Raw genomic sequence first — 21573 nt, forward strand, 5'->3', positions numbered from 1 at the left:
CGGTTTTAATTATGAATATAACTACGGTATTGATTTATCAAATTATATAATCATTAGGATAATACGTATTCTGTCACTCAACAATTTTTTTTTCTTTTCTTTTTTTTTCTTTTTTCTTTTCTTTTTTTTTTAATAATTTTGTTGTTGTTGTAATTTTGTCATTGTTTATATGTTAAGAAAACAGAGCGACTTAAAGAATGCCCAATAGGACAAATTGATGAAGTTTCATCTGAACAGTGTGGAACAGCAAACAAAAGCATACATTTAGTACGGTAACGTATAGTTCAGTGAGGAACAGCAAACAAAAGCATACATTTAGTAATGTAACGTATAGTTCAGTGAGGAACAGCAAACAAAAGCATACATTTAGTAATGTAACGTATAGTTCAGTGAGGAACAGCAAACAAAAGCATACATTTAGTAAGGTAACGTATAGTTCAGTGAGGAACAGCAAACAAAAGCATACATTTAGTAAGGTAACGTATAGTTCAGTGAGGAACAGCAAACAAAAGCATATATTTAGTACGGTAACGTATAGTGAAGTCTTTTAACGATATCTTGTCACATTATGTTAATTGTGATGATGGATAGTGCATAGACAATCACCATACCATTCAACTACACCGGACTTTGTCTGATCTCTGAACAAGGTGCTAGTGCACTGTCGTGATTACATCATTGCTTTATTGATTTAAACTTATATTCAAAGTACAAGTCCTTATTTGAAGAAAAAAAACCCATCAATACTCAGATGTCATTTCGATAACGTTACATTCATATCACATCATCAGTGTTAGTACAATGTAAATAACATAAATGATTAGTGATACTATCGTGGACCAGCGATTTGATGTCATTATCTAGAGAACGCAGCAAAACAAACTTGTTCTCCACTTCATCATGATTCTGAGCTCTCTCATCACTGGCTAGTCATAGGTGGTAAACTCAGCAAACATAATCAAATGATTGAATCGATACACACTCATAAAATACTCGTTTATGTCCATTACAAATGCGCCAAGTTGCTCAAAGCCTCACACACAAAACTTTTCATCAAACTGAAAATTTAACCAGGTAATCGTGATATAAAAACTTTAATAATCCAAGAATTTGTACCTAATACAATTAATTGATTTTGGGTTCATACTAGTAAAAAGTATGTCAGAAATCATCTAATATTAATAAAATATCAATAATACAGACCCCAGTATACAACCTATCCAACTAACAAAGCTTTTTACAATTGTTAATTGATAACATGGATGTATGCTATTCAAATATAACGTATCCCCTTCCACAACAAGTCCATGAACTAGAAAAAAAAGGAAAACGAATTTACCATGAATCATTATCATCACGTACCTTTTCCCAAAAGGTAGCATTTCCAGAATGGCTGGCATACTGAATGTACATGTTTTATTAGCACTGCTGTCTCTAGTACAGTTTACTCTTGCTCAGATAGGGGCCGACTTCAAAGTTTTACAAAATGAATTATTTAACGAGCGTTCCTACCAAAAGACAATCATACCACGTACTCGTAAACATAGAGCACTATTTATATCCTTTGAATTCTCTCTTCGCAAAATTATCTATCTTGACGAGATAGAGGAGAAACTAAGTACAAAGGCACATCTGACGCTGGAATGGAATGATACTTTTCTGTCGTGGAACGAAACACATTTTAATGATATTTCCTACCTTTACATGCCTCAAAACGAGGTGTGGAAACCAGACGTCTCCCTTCAAAACGGATTCACCAAATTGAAAGAGCTTAATTGGCGACGACGTGATATTGGTGAAAATACTGTCTTCTGGACTAATAAAGTGGAAGCCGTCTGAAGTATTCGAAACCATGTGCGAGATGGACATAACAAACTTTCCTTTCGATCAACAAATTTGTAAACTGATATTCAGGATGTGGACAACGGAGCCAAACGATTTGAAATTTTCGTTAAAGGAACCGGCACTTAAATTGTGGTCATACGAACCTAATGGGGTATGGGACCTCCATTCGTCCACAGTAGATCTTCAACAGGGGGACGTCATCATCTTTTTGACACTGAACCGAAGGCCGGAGCATTACTTACTCACCCATATATGCCCGGTCATCTTACTGTCTGTCCTGGCCATCTTCACTTTCGTCATTCCAGTCGACAGTGGAGAGAAATTAGGATACAGCATGACAGTGAATCTATCTTTCTCTGTTTTACTGACTATTTTCAGTACGTCTTTACCTGTCAACTCCAGGACCACCTCTTACCTGGCAGTGTATCTGATTTGTCTACTGGTCAAGGGGACTATTACCGTTATATTGACCGCTGTTCAGATTAGATTCCATCATCGTCCGAAGAACATTGACCTACCTAAGAGATACCAACTTGTCATCATGATCAGTAGAAGATTGCATATGTGTTGTGAAATACGGAAGAAACCAAACAAAGTTAAGGTTACTAAGATACCGTCCTCTAAGAGCGATACGTCGGATAACGGTCCCTCATATCCTCACAAGCTGGCAGAAGAGGAGTGCTCTGAAGCTAGACAAACGTCTGATGAAATCACAGACAGTGAAGACGAATTACACGAAGTGTTTACATGGACTGACCTCTCTGCTGCTCTGGATGGTTTATTCTTCTGCTTGTTATCCCTTGTCGATGTAGTGCTGGCCATTGTGTTTTTCACAGCAGTTTATTAAATAATGCATCTGTGTAAAGGAGACACCAGAAATACAACGTTTGTGTGATAAACACGATGAGAGAAGTTGTGCACGTGTTAAAGACACTGTTACATATACATTGCGAAGTCTCTATGGCGATTACGAACAAGTTCTTTTGGCCATTTTCGTATTGTCTGTACCATTTGCAAAGTCACCGGCTCACTTTCTACTAGTACTAGTCTTACCGATGTCGTGATGACGAGCTGGCTTCTCCAAAATTCTGCTGACGTTTTATTCGTTTTGGTCTATATTGAATTTCAAAAACATTTAGCACCCATGTACAATGATAGCTACGTAAAACAAAATCTTAAGGATTTCCATAGAATAAAGTCGCATTCTTCAGTGCAAGCTAAACTCCAACCGTGGATCAACTGTGCACATGTTAATCGGATGAAGCAAAATCATCGTGGGGCGTATACTGTTTATTGACAGATCTTCAGCAGTGCACTCAATTTTCAAAAGGCGCCATCGGAGTGTCAAAGAAAATGTGACTATGCACTCCTAAGAAATGTAAATTCCAAGGTAACCTTTATACTCAAACAATCTAGACCCCTGTTTGAAATAATCGCGAACGGTCGGAGATATGCAACATGCTTTTTGATAGATATTGCATCAACATTAGACAAATGTTTTATATTGTGTCTTGTAAGGTATAAATACAAAAACTAGAGTAGGTATAAATGGTTGGATCACTGATTTTTAATAACTGTATACCTGAAAAAATCTCTGAATTTCAATCTTGTAGAAAAATTTATTACTTGTGCAATGAGTTATTTAAAACGTTACTATGATAATGATATTGGTTTAAATAGTTGAAACAGTGTAACAAAAAAAATAGATGTCGTTTTGAACCATTGTGTTGGCTGCTTTATCATTCTTTCATATTGATATATCTTGGAGAAGTCATCTTTAGATGTCTAATAGGTTGGGTAATTTGCATTATTTTCCAGTTTATTCCACAATGTTTTGTGTAACAGTACGATGTATATAGTAATGTTGTTTAAATGTGTATTTTGTATCTGGACTTCATTTTTCCTAACTTCTTTTTAGATCTTGTTTTATTATCTATTGCAATACCAATCTGTTATATTCCAAAGGTATTTTTAAGAAGCACTTCATAGTCTATATTTTGTACTTGTTCAGTAATTACACAATTTCTTCAGAATATTGCACAACATATTTACAGAATTTTGATGCGTATTTCGTCTTGCAATCTTGTTCATATCTAAAAATAAATAAAATGACAAACATGAGCTTCCAATTGATCTATAGATATATTTAATCTTTGTTATTTGGTATACAATGTAGCAGGAACGTGTCGCATGAATCCGAAATCTGGTAGAGCCTCATACTGATGTGAAAATATGTGTTCTATTTAAATAATATTTTGCTTCAAACGCACTGCTGCCTAATATTCTACTGTGGATAGTTTTTGTATGTGAATTAGGATATGATAGTCTTAACCATACAAAGCATTAGTTTATATAGGTGAGATTCAAATCACAAAGCTATCAAATAATGTGTCTCTACATGTCTTGGTTGGATGGCACAGTGGTAAAACACTTGCCTTTCACTAAAGCAGCTGGAGGACAAATCCCCGATCGGATGTGAAAAGGTATGGGGTAACTTGCCAGACCACGTGGGCTTTCCCTGGGTACTCCCACATTATACAACATTTTTGGGGTCAGTTGATATTACTTGATTTACAATTGTGTCGTTTACATTTACATATCAAGATAAACACAAAAACAAGCAAACATTTTGAGATTTCACAATTCTGTCTTTTTATAAATCACTGAGATCCTAGAACTTCTAGTTTCAAACGAAGTAGTGTGTTTTCGGTTATTTGTTTTTGCGACTTGTCACTTATGGCCAGAGTCACTTATGGCTGGAGAGAACATTGTAGAAGTCCAGGACAATCACATCCTCCTCCTCTGCTGCCTCTGCCAACAGTTTCTGTACAGATACACATAAATAGTCATATATTTTTGTAATTGTCCACATATTGTCAAGATTTTTATTTGTATAACTGTCTATATATTATAAAGCTTCGAATTTGTATATAAACTGTCCGTATATTGTAAAGGTTGGTATTTGTGAAACTGACAATTTTCGAATTACTGACAAGAAACCCTTTACTTAACGATAAACAATTCTCTAACTGCTGACAGAAACCCTTTATTTAACGATAAACAATTCTCTAACAACTGACAGAAACCCTTTATTTAACGATAAACAATTCTCTGACTACTGACAGTAACCCTTTACTTAACGATAAACAATTCTCTTATTACTGACAGTACCCCTTTAATTAACGATAAACAATTCTCTGACTACTGACAGTACCCCTTAACTTTACCATAAACAATTGTCTAATTATTGACACAAACCCTTTATTTAACGATGAACAATTCTCTAATTACTGACAAACCCTTCACTTAACGATAAACCATTCTATAATTACTGACAGAAATTCTTTACTTGACGGTTAACAATTCTCTAATTACTTGCAGAAACCCTTTACTTGAGGATAAACAATCTCTAACTACTGATAGAAACCATTAACTGAACGGTAAATAATTCTCTAATTACTGACAGAAACCCTTTACTTAACGATAAACAATTCTCTGACTACTGACAGAAACCATTAACTGAACGGTATATAATTCTCTAATTACTGACATAAACCCTTTACTTGAGGATAAACAATCTCTAACTACTGACAGAAACCATTAACTGAACGGTTAATAATTCTCTTATTACTGACAGAAACCCTTTACTTAACGATAAATAATTCTCTAATTACTGACATAAACCCTTTACTTAATGATAAAAAAAGCTCTAATTACTGACAGAAACCCTTTACTTAACGATTAACAATTCTCTAATTACTGAGTCTGATAGAAACTCTTTACTTAACGATAAACAATTCTCTAATTACTGAGTCTGATAGAAACTCTTTACTTAATGATAAACAATTCTCTAATAACTGAGTCTGATAGAAACTCTTTACTTAACGATAAACAATTCTGTAATTACTGACAAAAACCCTTTACTTAATGATTAACGATTCTCTGACTACTGACAGTAACCCTTTACTTAACGATAAATAATTCTCTAATTACTGACAGAAATCCTTTATTTAACGATAAACAATTCTCTGACTACTGACAGAAACCCGTTATTTAACGATAAACAATTCTCTGACTACTGACAGTAACCCTTTACTTAACGATAAATAATTCTCTAATTACTGTCAGAAACACTTCACCTATAATAATAAACAATTCTCTAATTTCTGACAGAAACCCTTTACTTAAAGATAAACAATTCTCTAACTACTGACAGAAACTCTTTATTTAACGATAAACAATTCTCTAACTACTGACAAAAACCCTTTACTTAACGATAAACAATTCTTTAATTTCTGAAACACTTTACTTAATGATCAATGATTCTCAATCATTCAAGGAGCCCAACATGTAATAGATGCATCTAGCTGAACATTTATGTCTATCATATTTTTTATTTTGATTTGCATTGTAAGTCAAATAGATATACTTGGAATAGTTCTGATCCTCTACATCCTCCCGTGTACATACCTTGAGAGCTTCAGACTCCTTGTTAGGGTTGTATATAAGTTTGATGAGGAGACATCTCGCTATGGACACTTCATCACCCTTATCAATTTGTAAATGTCTTCCCTCACTCACTTTAACAACACAGTGCTTGGCCAGTCTATAATGGGGAAAATGATGTTAATCAATATTTAACATTTTAAATGGCTGATATAAGGAAACATGCCAGGGGTGTAGCTATGGGGCATTTAACTGCATTGATGAGACCTTTGACAGTGGCCATGGAAAATGTTCATAGTAGTTTAAAGAAGACATACTGTACCTTGGGTATATTGTCAAGTAGCCATGTAATCATACCGACCTGACTGTAGTCTTTATGATACAAATGAGTGTAGGCATGAAAACATTTGTCTGTATTCATGGAGACCTCCTACTGTAGTCATGGAGACCTCCTACTGTAGTCATGAAGACATTTGACTGTAGTCATGGAGACATCTGATTGAAGTCATGAAGACATTTGTCTGTAGTCATACAGACCTTTGACTGTACTTATGGAAACACACCTGGGGTTTGCTGTCAGACTGACTGTAGTTATAGAGACATACCTGGGGTTTGCTGTCAGACTGGCTGTAGTTATAGAGACATACCTGGGGTTTGCTGTCAGACAGGCTGTAGTTATGGAGACATACCTGGGGTTTGCTGTCAGACTAGCTGTAGTTATGGAGACACACCTGGGATTGGCGGTCAGACAGGCTGTAGTTATAGAGACATACCTGGGGTTTGCTGTCAGACAGGCTGTAGTTATAGAGACATACATTATGTACCTGGGGTTGGCTGTCAGACAGGCTGTAGTTACGGAGACATACCTGGGGTTTGCTGTCAGACTGGCTGTAGTTATAGAGACATACCTGGGGTTTGCTGTCAGACAGGCTGTAGTTATAAAGACATGCCTGGGGTTGGAGGTCAGACAGGCTATAGTTATGGAGACATACCTGGGGTTAGCTGTCAGACTAGCTGTAGTTATAGAGACATACCTGGGGTTTGCTGTCAGACAGGCTGTAGTTACAGAGACATACCTGGGGTTGGCGGTCAGACAGGCTGTAGTTATAGAGACATACCTGGGGTTTGCTGTCAGACAGGCTGTAGTTATAGAGACATACATTATGTACCTGGGGTTTGCTGTCAGACAGGCTGTAGTTACGGAGACATACCTGGGGTTTGCTGTCAGACTAGCTGTAGTTATGGAGACATACCTGGGGTTTGCTGTCAGACTGGCTGTAGTTATGGAGACATACCTGGGGTTTGCTGTCAGACTGGCTGTAGTTATGGAGACATACCTGGGGTTTGCTGTCAGACTGGCTGTAGTTATGGAGACATACCTGGGGTTTGCTGTCAGACTGGCTGTAGTTATGGAGACGTACCTGGGGTTTGCTGTCAGACAGGCTGTAGTTATGGAGACATACCTGGGGTTTGCTGTCAGACAGGCTGTAGTTATAGAGACATACCTGGGGTTTGCTGTCAGACTGGCTGTAGTTATGGAGACATACCTGGGGTTTGCTGTCAGACAGGCTGTAGTTATGGAGACATACCTGGGGTTTGCTGTCAGACAGGCTGTAGTTATGGAGACATACCTGGGGTTGGCTGTCAGACAGGCTGTAGTTATAGAGACATACCTGGGGTTTGCTGTCAGACAGGCTGTAGTTATGGAGACATACCTGGGGTTGGCGGTCAGACTGGCTGTAGTTATGGAGACATACCTGGGGTTTGCTGTCAGACTGGCTGTAGTTATGGAGACATACCTGGGGTTGGCTGTCAGACAGGCTGTAGTTATAGAGACATACCTGGGGTTTGCTGTCAGACTGGCTGTAGTTATGGAGACATACCTGGGGTTTGCTGTCAGACAGGCTGTAGTTATGGAGACATACCTGGGGTTGGCGGTCAGACAGGCTGTAGTTATAGAGACACACCTGGGGTTGGCGGTCAGACAGGCTGTAGTTATGGAGACATACCTGGGGTTTGCTGTCAGACTAGCTGTAGTTATAGAGACATACCTGGGGTTGGCGGTCAGACTAGCTGTAGTTATGGAGATATACCTGGGGTTGGCGGTCAGACTAGCTGTAGTTATAGAGACATACCTGGGGTTGGCGGTCAGACAGGCTGTGGTTATAGAGACACACCTGGGGTTGGCGGTCAGACAGGCTGTAGTTATGGAGACATACCTGGGGTTTGCTGTCAGACTAGCTGTAGTTATAGAGACATACCTGGGGTTGGCTGTCAGACAGGCTGTAGTTATAGAGACATACCTGGGGTTGGCTGTCAGACAGGCTGTAGTTATAGAGACATACCTGGGGTTGGCTGTCAGACAGGCTGTAGTTATAGAGACATACCTGGGGTTTGCTGTCAGACTAGCTGTAGTTATGGAGACATACCTGGGGTTGGCGGTCAGACTAGCTGTAGTTATGGAGACATACCTGGGGTTGGCGGTCAGACAGGCTGTAGTTATAGAGACATACCTGGGGTTGGCGGTCAGACAGGCTGTAGTTATGGAGACATACCTGGGGTTTGCTGTCAGACTGGCTGTAGTTATGGAGACATACCTGGGGTTTGCTGTCAGACTGGCTGTAGTTATGGAGACGTAACTGGGGTTTGCTGTCAGACAGGCTGTAGTTATGGAGACACACCTGGGGTTTGCTGTCAGACAGGCTGTAGTTATAGAGACATACCTGGGGTTAGCTGTCAGACTAGCTGTAGTTATGGAGACATACCTGGGGTTTGCTGTCAGACAGGCTGTAGTTATGGAGACATGCCTGGGGTTTGCTGTCAGACAGGCTGTAGTTATGGAGACATACCTGGGGTTTGCTGTCAGACTGGCTGTAGTTATGGAGACATACCTGGGGTTTGCTGTCAGACTGGCTGTAGTTATGGAGACGTAACTGGGGTTTGCTGTCAGACAGGCTGTAGTTATGGAGACATACCTGGGGTTTGCTGTCAGACAGGCTGTAGTTATAGAGACATACCTGGGGTTAGCTGTCAGACTAGCTGTAGTTATGGAGACATACCTGGGGTTTGCTGTCAGACAGGCTGTAGTTATGGAGACATGCCTGGGGTTGGCGGTCAGACAGGCTGTAGTTATGGAGACATACCTGGGGTTGGCGGTCAGACAGGCTGTAGTTATAGAGACATACCTGGGGTTTGCTGTCAGACAGGCTGTAGTTATAGAGACATACATTATGTACCTGGGGTTTGCTGTCAGACAGGCTGTAGTTACGGAGACATACCTGGGGTTTGCTGTCAGACTAGCTGTAGTTATGGAGACATACCTGGGGTTTGCTGTCAGACTGGCTGTAGTTATGGAGACATACCTGGGGTTTGCTGTCAGACTGGCTGTAGTTATGGAGACATACCTGGGGTTTGCTGTCAGACTGGCTGTAGTTATGGAGACATACCTGGGGTTTGCTGTCAGACTGGCTGTAGTTATGGAGACGTAACTGGGGTTTGCTGTCAGACAGGCTGTAGTTATGGAGACACACCTGGGGTTTGCTGTCAGACAGGCTGTAGTTATAGAGACATACCTGGGGTTTGCTGTCAGACTGGCTGTAGTTATGGAGACATACCTGGGGTTTGCTGTCAGACAGGCTGTAGTTATGGAGACATACCTGGGGTTTGCTGTCAGACAGGCTGTAGTTATGGAGACATACCTGGGGTTGGCGGTCAGACAGGCTGTAGTTATAGAGACATACCTGGGGTTTGCTGTCAGACAGGCTGTAGTTATGGAGACATACCTGGGGTTGGCGGTCAGACTAGCTGTAGTTATGGAGACATACCTGGGGTTTGCTGTCAGACTGGCTGTAGTTATGGAGACATACCTGGGGTTGGCGGTCAGACAGGCTGTAGTTATAGAGACATACCTGGGGTTTGCTGTCAGACTGGCTGTAGTTATGGAGACATACCTGGGGTTTGCTGTCAGACAGGCTGTAGTTATGGAGACATACCTGGGGTTGGCGGTCAGACAGGCTGTGGTTATAGAGACACACCTGGGGTTGGCGGTCAGACAGGCTGTAGTTATGGAGACATACCTGGGGTTTGCTGTCAGACTAGCTGTAGTTATAGAGACATACCTGGGGTTGGCGGTCAGACTAGCTGTAGTTATGGAGATATACCTGGGGTTGGCGGTCAGACTAGCTGTAGTTATAGAGACATACCTGGGGTTGGCGGTCAGACAGGCTGTGGTTATAGAGACACACCTGGGGTTGGCGGTCAGACAGGCTGTAGTTATGGAGACATACCTGGGGTTTGCTGTCAGACTGGCTGTAGTTATAGAGACATACCTGGGGTTGGCTGTCAGACAGGCTGTAGTTATAGAGACATACCTGGGGTTGGCTGTCAGACAGGCTGTAGTTATAGAGACATACCTGGGGTTGGCTGTCAGACAGGCTGTAGTTATAGAGACATACCTGGGGTTTGCTGTCAGACTAGCTGTAGTTATGGAGACATACCTGGGGTTGGCGGTCAGACTAGCTGTAGTTATGGAGACATACCTGGGGTTGGCGGTCAGACAGGCTGTAGTTATAGAGACATACCTGGGGTTGGCGGTCAGACAGGCTGTAGTTATGGAGACATACCTGGGGTTTGCTGTCAGACTGGCTGTAGTTATGGAGACATACCTGGGGTTTGCTGTCAGACTGGCTGTAGTTATGGAGACGTAACTGGGGTTTGCTGTCAGACAGGCTGTAGTTATGGAGACACACCTGGGGTTTGCTGTCAGACAGGCTGTAGTTATAGAGACATACCTGGGGTTTGCTGTCAGACTAGCTGTAGTTATGGAGACATACCTGGGGTTTGCTGTCAGACAGGCTGTAGTTATGGAGACATGCCTGGGGTTTGCTGTCAGACAGGCTGTAGTTATGGAGACATACCTGGGGTTTGCTGTCAGACTGGCTGTAGTTATGGAGACATACCTGGGGTTTGCTGTCAGACTGGCTGTAGTTATGGAGACGTAACTGGGGTTTGCTGTCAGACAGGCTGTAGTTATGGAGACACACCTGGGGTTTGCTGTCAGACAGGCTGTAGTTATAGAGACATACCTGGGGTTAGCTGTCAGACTAGCTGTAGTTATGGAGACATACCTGGGGTTTGCTGTCAGACAGGCTGTAGTTATGGAGACATGCCTGGGGTTGGCGGTCAGACAGGCTGTAGTTATGGAGACATACCTGGGGTTGGCGGTCAGACAGGCTGTAGTTATAGAGACATACCTGGGGTTTGCTGTCAGACAGGCTGTAGTTATGGAGACATACCTGGGGTTGGCGGTCAGACTAGCTGTAGTTATGGAGACATACCTGGGGTTTGCTGTCAGACTGACTGTAGTTATGGAGACATACCTGGGGTTGGCGGTCAGACAGGCTGTAGTTATAGAGACATACCTGGGGTTTGCTGTCAGACTGGCTGTAGTTATGGAGGCATACCTGGGGTTTGCTGTCAGACAGGCTGTAGTTATGGAGACATACCTGGGGTTGGCGGTCAGACAGGCTGTGGTTATAGAGACACACCTGGGGTTGGCGGTCAGACAGGCTGTAGTTATGGAGACATACCTGGGGTTTGCTGTCAGACTAGCTGTAGTTATAGAGACATACCTGGGGTTGGCGGTCAGACAGGCTGTGGTTATAGAGACACACCTGGGGTTGGCGGTCAGACAGGCTGTAGTTATGGAGACATACCTGGGGTTTGCTGTCAGACTAGCTGTAGTTATAGAGACATACCTGGGGTTGGCGGTCAGACTAGCTGTAGTTATAGAGACATACCTGGGGTTTGCTGTCAGACTGGCTGTAGTTACGGAGACAAACCTGGGGTTTGCTGTCAAATAGGCTGTAGTTATAGAGACATACCTGGGGTTGGCTGTCAGATTGGCTGTAGTTATGGAGACATACCTGGGGTTTGCTGTCAGACTAGCTGTAGTTATGGAGACATACCTGGGGTTGGCGGTCAGACAGGCTGTAGTTATGGAGACATACCTGGGGTTGGCGGTCAGACAGGCTGTAGTTATAGAGACATACCTGGGGTTTGCTGTCAGACTAGCTGTAGTTATGGAGACATACCTGGGGTTGGCGGTCAGACAGGCTGTAGTTATGGAGACATACCTGGGGTTGGCGGTCAGACAGGCTGTAGTTATAGAGACATACCTGGGGTGGGCTGTCAGACAGGCTGTAGTTATAGAGACATACCTGGGGTTTGCTGTCAGACTAGCTGTAGTTATGGAGACATACCTGGGGTTGGCGGTCAGACTAGCTGTAGTTATGGAGACATACCTGGGGTTGGCGGTCAGACAGGCTGTAGTTATAGAGACATACCTGGGGTTGGCGGTCAGACAGGCTGTAGTTATGGAGACATACCTTGGGTTTGCTGTCAGACTAGCTGTAGTTATGGAGACATACCTGGGGTTTGCTGTCAGACTGGCTGTAGTTATAGAGACATACCTGGGGTTTGCTGTCAGACAGGCTGTAGTTATGGAGACATACCTGGGGTTTGCTGTCAGACTGGCTGTAGTTATGGAGACATACCTGGGGTTCGCTGTCAGACAGGCTGTAGCCAGGACCAGCATCACTGGGAGACAGTGGGAATCCAGTTTTTGTACCTCTGTCACTGGCTTCTTCAACATTCCCTCAACACCATCCTGAACACCAGTCCTCTGTTTTGAGAGATATAACATTACACTCAGCTGAGTACAATAATGCAGAGTAATACAGAGTCAACCTCATACTGAGCATATCAAGATTTGCACAAATTGTATTCAAAATTAAAATGTCCCTTTTCACCTTTGAATTTGGAGGCTTTATATGGCCATGTTGTTGTCACTGTGTAATCATGGCAAATCACCCTCCAAACTTTTGTTTGTGCTATCAACCAAATTTACTCATCAGGCTACAAAACAAGAGGCCCAATGGGCCTGTATCGCTCACCTGGCTCTACAGCAAATTTGCATTTGATTGAGGTCATTTCTTCAGATACTATGCTGATAACCAATTTATTCAAATATCAGAGTAAGCTAGGTTTATTCATATCAATAAATATTCTAGTCCTTTATTCCAGCATACTATTGGCCTAATATCAGGTCTTGGTGACTCTTGGCTATGGCAAGATTTAAAAATATTTCACCCCTGTGACCTTGAATGTAGGTCAATGTCATTCAGTTGGACAAATTTGGTAGCCCTACACCCCAGCATGCTACAGACAGGCCCAACCTCATGTACCTGAGCCTCTTGGTGTTTAAGAAGTCGTTTGAAGATTATAGCCTATTTCACCCATGTGACCTTGAAGGTCAAGGTCATTTATTTGAACAAACTTGGTAGCCCTTCACTCCAGCATGCTACAGGCCAGATATCAAGTCCCTGTGCCTCTTGGTTATTGAGAAGAAGTTGTTTGAAGATTATAGCCTATTTGACCAATGTGACCTTGAATGAAGGTCAAGGCTAATTCTTTGAACAAACTTGGTAGCCCTTCACCCCAGCATGCTAAAGGCCCAATATCAAGTCCCTGGGCCTCTTGGTTATCGAGAAGAAGTCGTTTGAAGATTATAGCCTATTTGACCCATGTGACCTTGAATGAAGGTCTAGGTCATTTATTTGAACAAACTTGGTAGCCCTTCACTCCAGGATGCTACAGGCCCAATATCAAGTCCCTGTGCCTCTTAGTTATCGAGAAGAAGTCGTTTGAAGATTATAGCCTATTTAATCCATGTGACCTTGAATGAAGGTCTAGGTCATTTATTTGAACAAACTTGGTAGCCCTTCACCCCAGCATGCTACAGGCCCAACATCAAGACCCTGGGCCTCTTGGTTATTGAGAAGAAGTCATTTGAAGATTATAGCCTATTTAATCCATGTGACCTTGAATGAAGGTCAAGGTCATTTATTTGAACAACCTTGGTAGCCCTTCACCCCAGCATGCTACAGGCCTAATATCAGGTCCCTGGGCCTCTTAGTTATTAAGAAGAAGTTGTTTGAAGATTACAGCCTTTTTGACCCATGTGACCTTGAATGAAGGTCAAGGTCATTTATTTGAACAAACTTGGTAGCCCTTCACCCCAGCATGCTACAGGCCCAACATCAAGACCCTGGGCCTCTTGGTTATTGAGAAGAAGTCATTTGAAGATTATAGCCTATTTAATCCATGTGACCTTGAATGAAGGTCAAGGTCATTTATTTGAAAAAACTTGGTAGCCCTTCACCCCAGCATGCTACAGGCCTAATATCAGGTCCCTGGGCCTCTAAGTTATTAAGAAGAAGTTGTTTGAAGATTACAGCCTTTTTGACCCATGTGACCTTGAATGAAGGTCAAGGTCATTTATTTGAACAAACTTGGTAGCCCTTCACCCCAGCATGCTACAGGTCCAATATCAAGTCCCTGGGCCTCTTGGTTATTGAGAAGAAGTTGTTTAAATGAAAAGTTGACGCCGGACAGATGACGGACGCCGCACCACGGCATAAGCTCACTTGCCCTTTGGGCAGGTGAGCTAAAAATATATCTATATTTACAGAGTCAGTTATGTAGAAGACTGAAATACCATATTCATCCTGTAATAAGCCCAAAAGGCAAACACTACATCATATCTTGTCTCAAAGACTAATTGCTAAGCAACACAACATTGTTTGCATTTGATCTGGAAGAACAATAATAAACATCAGAGGCCATTTTACCAGGGATGATCTACTTATTGTAGAGACAAAATTACCTTGGCCTGTTTGTAAATGTAGTAAACATGTAGTACTTTGCACACCAGGTCGATTCTCCTTCTGAAAAAAAAGTTAGATATTTATTTAAAAGGGAAGAAAACCTCAACATATGGTCGTATAGTTACGTTGGTTTTTTTTTTAAGATTTTGAGTGGAAGAAAGAGAGAAATTTTAACATATAGTCAGAAAGTTCCATTATCATAATTTTGAGAGGAAGAAATGAATAGGATTTTGCAAGTAAGAGAGGAAGAAAATTTCACATGAGGTCAGAATGATATTTTTATTAATATCTTCCTTTATCTGTACATGCTTCAAGCTAAATAAAAATTGAGAATTGCAATTATAGAATTAATCCTGATTTTACTGTGTTATCTTCAAGTTGGTAAAACAAGTATTGTGTGAAATACTCCATGTTCCCTCACCCTCTGCCTTCCTGGTCCTCTCCTAATATTTCACTTAGGTTCACACTGACCCCTTCCTGCTCACATGTCTCCAACAAAGCCTCCAGGAGAAATGGGTTGTCTCGTGACTTGAGTAACTGTTCCGACATGGCCCCAATGTCTCCATTCATCACAGCTTCTGTGATCCTGGCAAAATCTTCCAGATCTGGATCTGCACAGCTCTTTAACTGAATGTGATTACAGAATGACGTAAATGAATTGTGAACTCATACTTCTATGTATACTGAGCTGAAAACATGCATGTAATGTTTCTCATTTAGTTCACATTAACATGTAGATCCTCTACATGTATGTATTATATATTCAAGTCACATTATTTTATGGCTCGCCATTTGTTCAATTATAATATCAGATTAAAAACATAGGTCAGCAAAGTAATTGCTAAACATTACATTCATATGTAGTTGTCATCTGTATCTAATATATATATATGTATACAGTTGGCAAAATTTCCACTATTTTGTATTCTTAATGACTGTATGACCTTTAGGTGTGGGGCACGGTAGCCGAGTGGTTAAGGTGTCCCGACACTTTATCACTAGCCCTCCACCTCTGGGTTGCGAATTCAAAACCCACATGGGGCAGTTGCCAGGTACTGACTGTAGGTCTGTGGTTTTAGGTAGTCAATTTCACTCTTAGTTTGAAATATGAATGTTTTAACTTACAAATTATAATATAATATATGAAGTTCAAATCTTAACAGTTTTGTTGTTATTTAACAAATTCTCCATAACTTGGAACAGATACAGTTATGTATACCAGATAAAATAAGTCTCACCTGGCATAGTAAGGCTTCTGCTTCGTCTACTCTACCAGCTCCAACAAGGGAAATAACTCTTTGTCTTTTACACCAATTTGTCAAAGTGGTTGAAGCTTCTATATATGAAATTAATATAAAAATCAAATAAAATGAATTAAAATGTCAACTTAAAGGCGAAAGTTCAAATACATGCAACACAAATCAATAAAAAGTTATGCGTAATGCATCTGATGTAAAGATAAATCACAACTAAAGGAAAATCAATAGGAAATGATAACAGTACAATGTCGATAGAAAATCACACTTGATATACAACATCAATATGAAATTGAAGTTACTTCTGTGACTGTAATTTAAAAGTCAATTGAAAGACTTGAGCATTAAGTCCATAAAAAATTCATGATCAGCAGAGCTTCAAGCATTCTGATATATGAATAATATAAAATGGCCTAAATTTACATCTAATTATATTTTCAATGGGTTTACATACCTGTAAATGTTGAAGAGATCCAGTTCAGGTACACAAGGGCAAGTTGAGTAAGTCTGTCTGCATTGCGATTGTGGAATACAGTATGGCTGTGGATGGCCGCTGTCAAGTTACACCAGTTGTCCATCTGATCTGTAGTAAAATAATCATACTGTTGTTTACAGTTAATTAATTAGCACTGTTTATCTCACTTTAAAAATTCAAAAATTTAAATAATTAAAATCATAATAAAAAAAAAGTATTTAAAACTCCAAAAACTTTCAGTAAATCACACAACTTCAAAAACCACTAATAATGGCTAAATGTCTGTAATACAGATCATTTAAGCATTCAGTTCTGTATTCAATACTAACATTTACATTCCTGCCCCTTACCATACACAAACAAGACATTTACAAATAGAAATTAAATAACATAGATCTCTAAGAGCCTCTGGAATACTAAATTAGCATAACAGCTCATACATGTAGTGTGTGCTCCCTTTCTGTGACAGAAACTTTTCACATGCTTTCCCCTGAAATGGAAACTTTGGAATGAAGTCTGTGTGGAAAACAGCTAGCATTAAAAGGATTTTATCATGAGTCAGTTCAAACTTTTCCTTATTTGCACGTTTCTTGTTTTGAAGTGCTGTAAACACACTAAACATAAATGTTGTTATTACAAATGGCATTGTTTATTACGTCATACTGCGGAGGCATGTCCTCTGAATTTGGAATCAAGTAAGCAGTCACCAAGGAAACAAATATAGCAGCATCCTGCTTTTTATTGTTGGAGACACTAACTGCTGTTATATATTGTGTTGAGTGACAACCCAAATGCATGCATGATATTGTTGTTTAAAGGGGTATGAATGCATGATATTGTTGGTCAACTGTACTGTTTATAGGGGTATGAATGCATGTAGCATCAGCTTGATGACAACATTACAATACTTCAGACATTCTTGATAGGCCTATTACCACAATGAACCTCATTTGCTGAATCAACAACAATGGCAAGCATTGAACTTTCAGACTTGAAATATAAAACTAGAGACCTATTAATAGTATTGTATCAATATCATGTTAACTTGTCTGTGAATGTCCTGGGCCGCTCCTATATATGCATCCTGTGCAGTTGACCCTTTAACCTTGGCCAATGACCACTTGAGTGTGATGAGAGTATAGAACTTGACATTGTGATACTATCATGTAAATATAAATAAAATCTGTTGAGCGGTTCTAAAGATAAAAGTGTCATTGACTCAGAACCTGATAAGACGGGGTGAGACAAAACAAAGATGGTAACACTATATGTCCCATAGAATTGTGGGGCATATTTTCACAGCTGTACCTGGGTTTAGATGTACTGCCCTTTGAGCACTGGATAATACCCCATTTCTGCGGGTCTGACTGTGGTGTCCACCTGCTAACTGAGCACTGGTAACTAGCTTCATTATACCCTAATAAAAGTAAGCATATAAAAGAATCATTCAAATTCAACAAATGTTGATGAACCAATTGTAGAGTTACAGACATTAAACCTAGAAATATTCTAAGGCTAGAAAAAACTACTTCACATATCAGTAAATGATGAAAAAGCAATAAAACCTGGATAGATATAAAAAAAAAAAATGGATATTTATTTTTAAGATATGACATAAAGTCAAAAAGCTAGTGTGTTACCACTGTGCCACCAAACCTTTATTTAGTATAACCAATAATCAACTGTGATTTTCTGAGAAATTCCAACTACAACAAATAGGTAAAAGTTTTTTAAGAGTGGTGACGACCTTTACTTACAGGTAGTGTTGGGTTTAATGAATGGACTTTCTGTACACAGGTGGCAGCACCAGCCACTGCAATGGATTCATGACAATGAGTGACAAGGACAGACCCCAGGAGGCGCCACAGGTCCACCTGGTCTGGATATTTATGGATACACTGCTGGACAAAGTTCTTAGCTGCCCGTGGATTGCCCTATGGACCAAAATTTATATCATATAAATTCATTTTGTATATTCAAAATTAATCTTAGAATTTAATGTCTATGTGCATTATAGAACTCCTGTATGTGTAAACAGTTTAATGCTTGGTTTTAAAATACAGAGCATTACTCACAACAGGTAGATAGGTATATAATCATAATGTAATATCATAATATTTGGTACAATGAGGACACTATATCGGCAGAAGGTACAGGATATCTTATTCCAACATTTACTTGGTAAAGAATTAGTGATTCCATTTCAGATGTACTCCATCAATAAAGTAAAGCAACACTGGAAGAACTAATTTAACATGAGAGGTTAAAGTAAGAACTATCCCCCTTTTGACAAGTGACTTGAATCACTCATGATTTGATACAGATGTTTAACATGACATTAAGAATTATCTCCCTGGTGTGTGGTACGTGATCAGAATCACTCCAGAGGCCTTTTCATTTTCTTTTTAAAGTAACACTTCAAGTGTAAATCTTGCCAGACCTGAAGATATTAATGCAGGCCTTGAAAGTCATTGTCAAGATTCATACATAAGAAACAAGACATCACTTGGTCCATCCTGATTTCATAAACAACTCTGTTAAATAATTGGTAAAACAATTTGGACAGATAAACATGATGATTTGATGAAGATTGCTCATGTCATTTAGAATTACCTCCCTTGTGACTTCAGATCTAATGTGCCATTCCTTAATTACTGGTCTAATGTACTTAATACTAAATTACACAAACATTCTTTCGACCCTTTGTGATGAAGGTTTTATCAAACTTCCAGGTAAATACTACAAGCTTACCTCAATAACAGCATTGGCAGACGACATGAGGTGAGCTATGTCCGACTGACTGGTCGACCCGGCTCCCACCAAAAGTTCCTGAAGGACAGCCAAGGTCAAGGTCATGTCTGTTTGAATTATCCCAAGAGCACACAATGCCAGTAGACCCATCCTTGAGGGTGGAGTCATTTGGGAACTGTGAAATCATACAATAATGGATTTTTAAGAAAGTGTCATTATCCTCCAAATACGGCCTGTAAACATGGCTATCATATACCATGGAATTAAGGACAGACAAATACAGTCTGTAAACATGGCTATCATATACTGTGGAATTAAGGACAGACAAATACGGCCTGTAAACATTGCTATCATATACTGTGGTACTGGGGGCAGACAAATACGGCCTGTAAACATGGCTATCATATACTGTGGTACTGGGGGCAGACAAATACGGCCTGTAAACATGGCTATCATATACCATGGAATTAAGGACAGACAAATACAGTCTGTAAACATGGCTATCATATACTGTGGAATTAAGGACAGACAAATACGGCCTGTAAACATTGCTATCATATACTGTGGTACTGGGGGCAGACAAATACGGCCTGTAAACATGGCTATCATATACTGTGGTACTGGGGGCAGACAAATACGGCCTGTAAACATGCCTATCATATACTGTGGAATTAAGGACAGACAAATACAGTCTGTAAACATGGCTATCATATACTGTGGTACTGGGGGCAGACAAATACAGTCTGTAAACATGCCTATCATATACTGTGGAATTAAGGACAGACAAATACAGTCTGTAAACATGGCTATCATATACTGTGGTACTGGGGGCAGACAAATACAGTCTGTAAACATGCCTATCATATACTGTGGTACTGGGGGCAGACAAATACAGTCTGTAAACATGGCTATCATATACTGTGGTACTGGGGGCAGACAAATACGGCCTGTAAACATTGCTATCATATACTGTGGTACTGGGGGCAGACAAATACAGTCTGTAAACATTGCTATCATATACTGTGGAATTAAGGACAGACAAATACAGTCTGTAAACATGGCTATCATATACTGTGGTACTGGGGGCAGACAAATACGGCCTGTAAACATTGCTATCATATACTGTGGTACTGGGGGCAGACAAATACAGTCTGTAAACATGGCTATCATATACTGTGGTACTGGGGACACACAATATATGTCCTAACAAAAGCTCCCCTATGTCTGTGAGGTTCAAAATACAGGTTACAGTGACCGACATTTGAAACACTGACATAATTAACAAATTATCACTAAGTACGATGTATGCTGTTTGACCTCTAGTAACAGGTTACATAGAATTGAACAAGGTCTAATCAGAACAAAGAATTTATGGGCAGATCACTATTTGTATATAAGGGATTCCCACAAAACTTTTTACCATGAAACCATCAAGACAGCCTGAAACAATAAAGAAAGAACACTTTTTATTTTACAACAGTTACTATAATTAGAATTGCAAAACAGGGTATTATTATATCAATCACTCTTGTTGCTCTGTTTGGAGGCGCTGGAGAAGTTTCAATGTGGGAGAAACCCAAGTTCCCTAAGAAAACCAACATTGTTTGGCAGTGGACCTCAATACTTTTTCTTGTCCGTTGGGTAAATCGAGTTATTAACAGAACAGCATAAGAACATAACTAACCTCTGGAAGAGGACTGACTTTGTTGTCTCAAGATCTCCTTCCCGATAGTGGACCATTCCCATGGCAACAGATACATGTGACTGTTCTTCCTCCGTTTCAGCTAGAGCCAGGGCGGCCGTGTATACTACAGAGAAAACATAATTATCTTTATTAAGTACATTATATGTGCTTTGGAATTATTTAGAATATTAAAAATATTTCTTTTATTAAGAATTCAGCTTACAGGAAAATGCATGGCCAGATCGGGTTTCAAACTCCAAACACTAGCTGGATGCTCTAACAATGGAGCTAGATGGTCGCCAATGATTGATCCGGTCATAACAGTTCATAAGTGAAAAGAATCTGGATGTTAAAATGTTAAATTTAGGTCCAGTTTTGTATGGTTCTACT

General features: G+C 40.1%; 2 protein-coding genes across 2 annotated transcripts in view; one reads left to right on the forward strand and one right to left on the reverse strand.

The window, feature by feature from the left end:
* Window positions 1-1168: 1168 nt before the first annotated feature.
* LOC117333991 (neuronal acetylcholine receptor subunit beta-4-like) lies at window positions 1169-3874 on the forward strand. Its single transcript, XM_033893412.1, has 2 exons — window positions 1169-1833; window positions 1958-3874. The coding sequence occupies exons 1-2, from the start codon at window positions 1390-1392 to the stop codon at window positions 2690-2692; spliced, it is 1179 nt and encodes a 392-aa protein (XP_033749303.1). The 5' UTR covers window positions 1169-1389; the 3' UTR covers window positions 2693-3874.
* Window positions 3875-4472: 598 nt separating this feature from the next.
* The window catches only part of LOC117334415 (tetratricopeptide repeat protein 37-like), a 46351-nt gene continuing 29250 nt past the window's right edge, over window positions 4473-21573 (reverse strand). Inside the window, 11 exon segments of the mRNA XM_033894022.1 lie at window positions 4473-4669; window positions 6316-6451; window positions 12846-12973; window positions 15017-15077; window positions 15439-15644; window positions 16256-16353; window positions 16728-16856; window positions 18057-18165; window positions 18506-18682; window positions 19500-19674; window positions 21184-21307. Coding sequence (XP_033749913.1) covers window positions 4592-4669; window positions 6316-6451; window positions 12846-12973; window positions 15017-15077; window positions 15439-15644; window positions 16256-16353; window positions 16728-16856; window positions 18057-18165; window positions 18506-18682; window positions 19500-19674; window positions 21184-21307 — 1421 coding nt within the window. The 3' untranslated portion in view covers window positions 4473-4591.

This window comes from Pecten maximus, chromosome 9 (genome assembly GCF_902652985.1).
Source record: "Pecten maximus chromosome 9, xPecMax1.1, whole genome shotgun sequence".
Taxonomy (NCBI): Eukaryota; Metazoa; Mollusca; class Bivalvia; order Pectinida; family Pectinidae; genus Pecten; species Pecten maximus.

Excerpts from the sequence above, each read along its gene's own strand:
- LOC117333991 (XM_033893412.1), top strand. The coding sequence starts at position 1,390 with ATGGCTGGCATACTGAATGTACATGTTTTATTAGCACTGCTGTCTCTA. Across the intron at positions 1,834-1,957 it reads GGACTAATAAAGTGGAAGCC|GAACCGGCACTTAAATTGTG; the intron begins GTCTGAAGTATT and ends TTTTCGTTAAAG.